Below are 9,539 nucleotides of genomic sequence, written 5' to 3'. Positions count from 1 at the left end.
ATCAAAGAACAACTGAATTCGACTAACTTGTTTACATAGCTATATTCAATCGGATTCAGTCATTTACGTTATTATTTCAAATGACTGAAGAGTTTAATGACTGAAAGTGTTTAGAAGGTCAATCGAAGCAAAATAGTTCAATCGAATTTATACTTTGTAATATTTAAATAGTGTGAAAGAGGCATATACGCTACCACAAATTCATTGGTAGAGTAGATATTAAACTAGTCAATTAGAAAATGTAACAGTTCAATCTGAATTCAGTTCAATTGAATGTGAAGGGCTGAACAGAAAATGTTCAGGAAATTACCATTTTTAATCGTCGTAGGTATTCCAATAATATTTGGACATACGGCATTCGAACAGAACCAGTCGAGAACATGGAAAAATACCACATTCTATGCATTTCGCGGAATAAGATTTGCCGAATCACCAACTGGAGTTTTACGTTTTAAGGTAAAGTATGAAAAGTAACTAAATTGACTGGTGTTTAATGACGTGTACAGCATCGTCATTTGAATAAATAAACGTCGACTAATAACGGTTTTTAGGCTCCGGTGCCTGCCAAAACGTGGAACAACATAACAGCAATTTTTGAGAACGAACTCGACCGAGATGGTAGCGACTGTCCATCACCCAATACTTCATACGACGAGGATTGCTTGTTTTTAAATGTTTACACCAAGTGCTTGAATGAATCATGCTTAAAGCCAGTTATTGTCTTCATCCACCCGGGAGGCTTCTACATTGGCTCTGGAAGTTCTGCCAATTTTGGGCCCGAATATTTAATGGAAGAGGATGTTGTCTTGGTTACGTTCAACTACCGCCTGGCATTTTTCGGATTCACAAGCATGGGTACAACGGATGCAATCGGAAATGCTGGATTCAAAGATCAAGCGCTCGCCTTGAATTGGGTTCACGATCACATTCTTCACTTTGGAGGCGATCCAAGCTGTGTGACATTGATGGGAAATAGTGCGGGTGCAATGAGTGTAGCTTTGCATATGGTCTCTCCGCTATCACGTCATTTGTTCCATCGAGCGTTTGCAGTGAGCGGTGGCATACTACCACAAGCAAAATCGCCGTCATCACAACCGCACTTGATCGAGAAACTAGCGCAGTTGATCGGCTGTACATCAAATGCAACTGCTTTCGAATGTGTCAGAAATGCATCAACTGTATCGATTACCAATAATTTGAGGAAAATCTTCAATTTCGGATGGGACAATCCAGTCTATCCTTGGCTACCGGTTGTTGAACCAAAAAACGGTAACGAAGCACCATTTTTAGATGAAGATCCAATGAAATTACTTGAGACTGGACAATACAATACCATTCCCGTTATGGCTAGTGTTACCAAAGACGAAACAGCATCGTCGGGAATGTACTTGTTCGAACATCGAGAACTTCTGACTCAGTGGGTGAATGATTTTTCTAGAGTCGGGCCAATTTGCATGCAATACGAGGCCAATGATACTGTGTCCGAAGCTTTGCGCAAGAGATATGCTGATTTTCAAATTGGCGATAGAGATAATCTGGTCGATTCATTCGTTCGAACAGCTCAAGTAAGTAGAAGTAGGCCATGTAGCGGTCATAAAAGGGAAAGTATTTTTTTGAGCTAAGGGTCTGTTTTCTTAAGGCGTTTTCAGATGCGATAATCACTTTTCCAGTTTATCGTTTCGCTCAGCTGGTGAAGAGAACCAATAATGTCCATTACATTAAGTTCAATTACCGTGGACCGCACAGTATGTTCAAGTGTAATTCCACGATCGACAAGGAATTGTGTGATGGTAATAATTATTACATTGAAACAAAGAGTTATTGTCTCAAGACTCATGCTCTCGGTAATGTTTTAGCAATTAAAAAATTAAAAATTGTTGAGCACACGGACGATCAACAGTACCTATTCACATCGTCGAGTGTTCCCCGAATAACTGATGAATTCAGTCCTGAGGGTCAAATAGTGCGCAAGTTTACTAAATTAGTTTCTACCTTTGCTAAAACGGGGTGACGTTAATTTTAATCGAAAATCTTTTTCTTTCTGAATAATCTCTTTGTCGGTAGATTTCCGTATTTTGGCCCGAACATTATGACCAATGAAGCAAAATATGAGTCTGACGAGACGTACATCCTATTCGATTCAACATTTCAAATCGACAAAAAACCATTCATCGACTCTACTATGTGGGATGAACTTTTCCCGGTGAAATGGCATACCAAAACATCACATCATAGCTAGAGATGATCGAGTCGGAGATTTAACCCGACCCGACCCCAAATACGTTTTTGAAACAAGATTTCTATAAATTATTTTTAGGCAGAGGCTATTTGTACTCGAGTGCAAATAGTCAATAGGAACACTATTTGCACCCGGGTGCAAATAGTCAATGTATGAGCTATTTGCAGTCACGCCCCGCGAAATTATATTTCATAATGTTAACAGACCATTCGACTGCAAATAGCTCATACATTGACTATTCCTTCGTATCAACTAACAAAAGAACATGTTTTTCAAACAAAAATTTCATTTCGTTAGGTTTGTCAAGAAAATAATTTCAGTGAATTACTTTGAATTGTGACCAAACATTTTGTGGGAATTGCATTTCCCCAAGATCTCAGAAGGGCGCCTAAATGTGGTGCATGTAGACAAAGGCTACTCATTTGGAACACACCAAACTCCTCCCTTATAAACAGTTAGTAGATGGAAGAATTCAGGAACAAATCAATCTCTTTACACATTTTGTAGAAGGAATTCAGTTGGAACAAACCAAACTCCTTCCTTTCAAAGTTTGTAGAAGTATGAATTCAGTAGAAACAAACCAAACTATCTCCTCACACAAATTGTACAAAGATGAATTCAGTAGGGACGAACGAAGCTCCTTCTTTACAGTTTGAAGAACGATGAATTCAGTTGGAACAAACCAAACTCCTTCCTTATACAGTTTCTAGAAGGATAAATTCAGTAAGAACAAAGGAAATTCCTTCCTTACACAAATTGTAGAAGGATGAATTCGGTAGGAACAAACCAAACTCCTTCCTTACATAAATTGTAGAAAGATGCTCCATCCTTACAGTTTGAAGAAGAATGAATTCAGTTGGAACAGACCAAACTCCTTCCTTACACAGTTTGTAGATGGATAAATTCAGTAGTGCAAATAGTCACTTCGTTACTTTTAATGAGACCTAAACGCTTTAGAACGTCTTCTCCTTCTTCCCGCTCTCGTTAAGGCTTTCATCTCGTCTTCATCTCCAATAATTTTTACTCAATAGCCCCTTAATCGTGAGAACAGAAGTCGAGAAAACTCGAAAACCAATAATTGAGGGTAAATGATAGTGTCAACCAGGAAAATAATTCTGGTAAATGAGCATGCTCGAAAGTCTTTGTTACGAGGGCCTATTTTTCGGAATTTTGATTCTGAAAAGTTCCGAAAATTTCTTACAATTATAATCAGAATAGGCATGTACTCACATGTAGAACGAGGTCCGTAATTATTTCTTTTGTAAGAAAGATTGATAATGATAAATAAAATGATTTCAAGGTTTTCGGACCATTCTAGTTGTATGACACTTAGGTGCTTCGTGTGAGTTCGGTGAGTATTTAATTTTGTCATTTTGATAAACGGGTGGTGACACCAGCCCATTTTGACGCCACACGAAAAAGAAATAATTTCGAGTTCCCAAGCACAGGCGGAGTATTCATTTTCTTAATGATTGAATCAAAAAAATATATCAAAAAAGCACTCCATCTCTGGCGTAAATTTTATAGATTTTATTTTAAGTAATATAATATTTAATATTTAATATGAAAAAATTTGCATCTTCTAGCCAATTGAAATGTTTTATTTGTGTCCCACACTTAAGTCGAATACCATTGGTTATATCTGACTTAGACGCATTTGTTCTCGAAAAACATTTTGTTACAACCATTCTCCAAATAGCACACTCTATGCGTATGAACTTGGACAGCATCTGGCACGCCAAAATCCAAGTGAACAGTCTGGAAATCCATCACATGTAACTGGGTATCTATCTCCGTATTGACTGTTACATAATTTATCTTGCGGCACAAAAACGGAGTAGCAAACAGTGGCCACACAACCGGGATCTGTACCGTAATATTTGTATTAAAGTCCGTTTTACATCAAAAGTAGCGCGACAAAAGTACTTACAGCTTAATCTACACTTAGCCTTTCTACCCAAACAAAGGAACCCACAACAATCGTAGTCGAGATATTCCCACTCAGGACCGAATTCCTTTTTGCATATACTGGGCCCTGAAACGAAATCAGTCCAACAACCACTCCATTCCACTCGAGCATCTAACACAATCATCAATCACCATTAATAACAAAATATTTAAGATTAGAAAATGAACTTACTTTCTGCCTTTAAACAACTGCTTTTTGACTGACGATTCTGCAGATCAGTCACTAGACGCTCACCACTTTCTGTATCGGTTCCGTATACCAAGTTTCCGACATTAACAAGTCTTTCCATGCCTTCAAATCTTGTCATTCTTTGGATTTGTTCTTCCACAGATTCTAATGTAATTTCCATGTAATCATAAAAACCGTCACCATGGCCAGTTGTAATCGATGATTGAATGGTGTACGTTTGTAAGTCACGCGAAATGACTACGTGTGTCGTGATAGACGAGGAAGCCTCGTCCATTTGATTTGGACGTTGTTCAGCACCTTCAGCACTCATTTGGTCAGAATGAGAATCTGAGTCTGGCCTTGATTGGAAATCACTTTGGCCATTGTTGTAGAATGCGAAATAACGATTGGAACTGTTAAAGTTTCTGGTTTTTTCAACTTTAATAAAATCACCTCGTTCGTTCAAATTTGGCAAGGGAACCCATTTAGGATGTGATTTGACTAAGTTGTTGGACAGTGTTGAGATGTTGTACAATGTTTCACAATTTCCTGTAAAAGTCTGTTCCATTGTCTTGTAGAAAACGGTAGTGTTGCCTTCCTCGGGAAGGTGTTCGTCCTCAGACTTAAATAAATATTGTGCGTTTGTATCCAGTTGGAATTGGCTGACGATGACTTTCAGTTGATTGATTTGATTCCTGGACATCATCGAATCGACTGATATCGAATGAATTGTACCATTTTCCAAATGAATCAGGAATGGCTTAGTTATTGGTAATTGGTCATCAAAATCGATACGACTCAAATCTAAATTATTATCTTCCGTTAAATGACGATCGACTTTGCTGTACTCTAATAGGCTGATTCGTCCAATTAACAGAACTTCAGACAGTGGGTAAATAGTCAAACGGCCGTGAGCTAACACACCACCATCACTGTTCCGTGTGTATGCTTGTAATTTGTAATTATACACTCGATTTTCCTCCCAAGCTCCGTATCCAGCAACAGCTTCAACTGAAACAGAAATATTTCTTCAGTAAATTAAGGTAAGCGTAACGACAATAGTTTTTTATTCGGTAAGATCCCTGGAAAACGAGTTTCCGGTGGGTACATCGAGTAAAACACTTTTCATGCTTCAGGGCCGAGAATGAAATTTTCAGATTTAAGCTATTTGCGCTTGTCGCTTCTCACAGAAATATATTAATCCATTGTGCAAAACAGATGCGGTAGTCGCTGATCATGTTTAACGCATTTTATTGGGAGTTTCAGGAATAGTTAACTTTTGCCATCATAGCTTTGTATCAGCCGTCGGTGAAACAGCTACGACATAAACTGTAAATGTAGCTCGCGAAGATATTTTCAATCAACTAAATGTTTATCATGTTTATATGTTTTATTCACAGTTAACTTCGCTGCTAGATAGAGCATTGGCATCACAGTTTCTGATATAAATAGTTTTGTAATTACATTATGAAGGACTTGCGTCGCTTTTTCCTCTTTCAAGAGGTTATTTGTGATCGACAAACTTCAAAGGAATTCCACTGATTTTTTATAATACTTTCTCTATTAAGGACACTATCGTTCCAATGAACTAAATGATTCCAAACACTAGCTAAACTCAAACATTTGAAGTATTGTGAGTAACTTTGTATTCGTGGGAAATTAATAAATCTTCGGTTTCGAGTATTTTACTAAAAGTAAGTCGAGGCCGAGTATAATTTGATTTTCAGACTCCAATCAGCTAAGATAAGTTTTTCTTCTTATTTGTGATTCGTTTTACAGAGAGTAGTTGAGCAATAGTATAAAGTGTAGTTGACTCAACATATAACCGAAAAATTAGAGAGAGAAAAATTGTCCTACGTGTCCTACCATAGGACACGAAATTTTGAGTGGGACCACTGATCTAGTGAAAAGTACGGTTTTAGACTACCGGATCATGTAAATTATATTTCCTGACTGCATTTTGTTTTGCACTTTTAAGTTACATATTTTTATGATAATTCCGAAGAATCAGTGATGATAGAACATTTTATGGACATGAGAGAAGTTTGTCGAAATTCCAATAACGGATTGTATCCACTTATGCCACTGTATGTATACACACCCTGAGATTTATTAGATGTCCCTTTACTAGGGAAAAAAAGAGAATTCGTTTAGACTTCAAAGATGGCTGTAAATAACTATTGCCTGCGTCGGTTCCGAAAATGGGTCAATTTTTGAATTTTTGACGTGTTTTCGTCTCTTTTTTTAAAAATCGTTATTGATTTCGTTGGTTATAGCACGAGCGCAGCGAATAACTATTGCACAAGAAATAACTATTGCACACGATAATTTGAAACTTTGGTTTATACACTGAAAAATTCTATTTATACTCGAGAGTACATTTTACGGGAGTTTATTTAAAAAAAAAAAACACTTACGGAGCGATGTGAAGCACAAAATGGTAATAGTGACTTTAAATATTGTCTTCATCTTCGGAGGCACTAATTTTAAGTTCTGTTCGCAAGCAATTTCGTTCTGTTATTCAACCGTTCTGTGGTGTGTAGGTACCATTTATATTGGGATGAATGAGATAATTTTTTTTTCCCAAAAAATATATAACGTAAACACAGAGATAATAGTCACAGAAAAAAAACAACGATTTCAACCCGTCTTTTAATTGAATGATTCATTAAAATGTTTTGAAAATTTGTACGTTGCCTGGGAAAAACCAATTTAATTAAAACTAGCATCTTGTGGATGCGTCGGGTCACTGAACTGATTAAATTTTTCTTGAATTGATTATGTTTATTGCAAATTTCAGTAGTTGATTCATTTCTAAGCTTTTTTCTAAGAAGGCGTTTTTTTTGGGTCTAAGTTTTAATCATTAATGTATAATAAGAAAAGATATGCAATATCAAACCACATTTTGTCATTATCACACTATCCCACACACAGTTATAAAAAGACAACTAAAATAGTATTTTACATAAAAAGATGAAAAGTAGAGTTTTCGTGTGAATTTTGTTGCGAAGCCGAGGTCAATAAACACATAAAAACGAGACTTTTCACTTTTATCCCGAGTTATGTAATGGATTTCACATGCTGAGGGCGTCGAAAGACGTGCTTCAAACATGAAAAGTACGGTTTTCGACGCATGTAGCATGTAAAAGAATTGTAAAGTTGTGTTTTTGAAGGGTATTTATAAAATTCCAATTTCAGCCAATAAAATTCAAGCAATTTCTTTGTAAGGTAAGCGAGGTAGTAGCTGACCGGCTAAGCAATTTTTCTACTTTGGTCATCAGTATCTCAGGATGATTTCGATGAAGCTGAGTTTTTCCTTCGTCAGAATTTAATTTGATCTGTTCCCATTCCGTAGAATATCAGAAATATTGACAATTAATTAATTTTTATTGTAAAAAACTGATTTTACTGACTTTTGATTTGAAAACATTTATTCGTCAAACGATTACAAAAATTGTTAAAAAGCAACATTGAATCTAACTGACAAAAACACAATAACTTGCGACATCACTGTGATGCAAGTTTTATCCTGCGACGAAAGATCTCACGAGAAGCACTCTCGTTGTACACGTCGGCAAACCTCTCGAACTCCCTACACGTCGCTGCGACTGGTTCATTATACCCGTAGCTGGTTCTATGCGAAGGAGGACGAAACACGTTCGTTCGGCGAAAGCTGTATGAGTGGATCGGCCTATTGCGATACGAATCAAAGAGTTCGACCAGCGACGGTGCACGAACCCTACCAGTAAGCACGTCGTACATGAACATCACTCGAGCATTCCTACGTCTTTCGGAAAGTCGTTCCAAACCCAGGATTTTCCGTCGTTCGTCGTAAAGTGGAAGCTCATATCTACGATTCCTTCGAACCGTGCGTCTAAGCGCATAGATCACAAAGCGCTTCTGGACCGACTCGATGTAGGTACTCATGTCGCTGCTGGATGGAGACCAAATCACTGAGGAATATTCAAGATGTGATCTGACATGAGCATTATAAATGCTTGCCAGACACTTGACGTTCCGGAATTCGGCACAAATCCTCTTCAAAAAGCCCAACATGGAGAACGCTTTGGCGACTTTCAAACTAATATGAGGCTTCAACGTAAGTTGGGGGTCCAAAAGTACACCGAGGTCAGTCACAAGATTCACTCGCACTAAGTCAGCACCATTGATGTTGTAAACGAAGACAACTGGTTCCTTGATCCTGTAGAATGACATAGCTTTACACTTCCCAACGTTGATCGTCATTCGAACACTGTTTTTGATGCAGTAGCTGACCACTAAAAAACGGATGTTTTTATACCTGACCAGTCTTGTTGCAGTAGTTGACCGCTACAAAATTAAGACATTTTTCACATTTTTCGCAATAATTTGGCATTATTCGACACATTTTCACTCTTAATTCACTGATATTAACCAATTTCAATGATAAAAACTCATAAAAACACAAAATATCAACGAATTTTAATCACATCATTTTGTACACAACAATGCACATGGAAGGTGAATTTGTCACCCGAAGAAAAAAAGTACGGAATTTGGTGCGGTCAACTACACAAACATGGCATATTTTTGATGCAATGTTTTGACCACCATGTAATTAATCAAATATTAACTTTTAGACGCTATTTATGTTAATAATATTAATTGTCGAACTATTTACTACCTAAAAACACCAAAACTTTGTCCATTAATAATTCTTTTGTCAATAAAAACCTTAAATTAGACCACACCGATCTTACGATTTTCTTAAGAAATGTGCAACTTTGTACTGAGATGGTGCACTGGTTTCATTTTATGGTTTTATCAAATAAGTAAACATAATAATCGCATTATTTTCATGAAAAAATTAATCTTTAGGCTCTAAAGATTAATTATAACGTTAATTTGCGTATTTTCATTTGTAATTACTTTCCAAAACTGATAAATAATGTAGCTGGTCAGGTACACCTGCACGGTCAGCTATACCCTCGCTTACCTTAGGCAAAGTTTTTCATTTCATCTTTTTGGACTCTTGGATAATACAAACAAATACAAAAGCAAATACAGTACAAAAGCATCCTCCCTTGGACTTACATGCTTTCTCCCAGCAGCACCTAACGCGTCCTTCATATGGGAACTATCAAATCGCAGATTGCACCATGTCTGCTCAATTAGAACATTATG

General features: G+C 37.0%; 2 protein-coding genes across 2 annotated transcripts; one reads left to right on the top strand and one right to left on the bottom strand.

Annotated features, from left to right (window-relative positions):
* Positions 1 to 215: 215 nt before the first annotated feature.
* On the top strand, positions 216 to 3,747 carry LOC119069635 (cholinesterase 1-like). Its single transcript, XM_037173741.1, has 5 exons — positions 216 to 456; positions 552 to 1,565; positions 1,640 to 1,790; positions 1,857 to 2,007; positions 2,065 to 3,747. Exons 1-5 carry the CDS (start codon positions 295 to 297, stop codon positions 2,237 to 2,239), a joined length of 1,653 nt encoding a protein of 550 aa, XP_037029636.1. The 5' UTR covers positions 216 to 294; the 3' UTR covers positions 2,240 to 3,747.
* A 69-nt stretch (positions 3,748 to 3,816) lies between these two features.
* LOC119069640 (vitellogenin-1-like) lies at positions 3,817 to 6,889 on the bottom strand. Its single transcript, XM_037173755.1, has 4 exons — positions 6,794 to 6,889; positions 4,380 to 5,387; positions 4,170 to 4,319; positions 3,817 to 4,105 (listed from the first exon to the last, which is right to left on the bottom strand). Exons 1-4 carry the CDS (start codon positions 6,843 to 6,845, stop codon positions 3,945 to 3,947), a joined length of 1,371 nt encoding a protein of 456 aa, XP_037029650.1. The 5' UTR covers positions 6,846 to 6,889; the 3' UTR covers positions 3,817 to 3,944.
* Between the last annotated feature and the right edge of the window lie 2,650 nt (positions 6,890 to 9,539).

The sequence above is a fragment of the Bradysia coprophila genome, assembly GCF_014529535.1.
Source record: "Bradysia coprophila strain Holo2 chromosome X unlocalized genomic scaffold, BU_Bcop_v1 contig_38, whole genome shotgun sequence".
Lineage (NCBI taxonomy): Eukaryota > Metazoa > Arthropoda > Insecta > Diptera > Sciaridae > Bradysia > Bradysia coprophila.
This window is presented reverse-complemented; position numbering and strand designations above follow the sequence as displayed.

Coding starts and splice junctions, on each gene's coding strand:
- LOC119069635 (XM_037173741.1), top strand. CDS start 295: ATGTTCAGGAAATTACCATTTTTAATCGTCGTAGGTATTCCAATAATA. Junction 457..551: donor CTGGAGTTTTACGTTTTAAG/GTAAAGTATGAA, acceptor AACGGTTTTTAG/GCTCCGGTGCCTGCCAAAAC. Junction 1,791..1,856: donor CGACAAGGAATTGTGTGATG/GTAATAATTATT, acceptor GTAATGTTTTAG/CAATTAAAAAATTAAAAATT.
- LOC119069640 (XM_037173755.1), bottom strand. CDS start 6,845: ATGAAGACAATATTTAAAGTCACTATTACCATTTTGTGCTTCACATCG. Junction 5,388..6,793: donor TTTGTGCTTCACATCGCTCC/GTAAGTGTTTTT, acceptor TTTCTGTTTCAG/TTGAAGCTGTTGCTGGATAC. Junction 4,106..4,169: donor GGCTAAGTGTAGATTAAGCT/GTAAGTACTTTT, acceptor ATTACGGTACAG/ATCCCGGTTGTGTGGCCACT.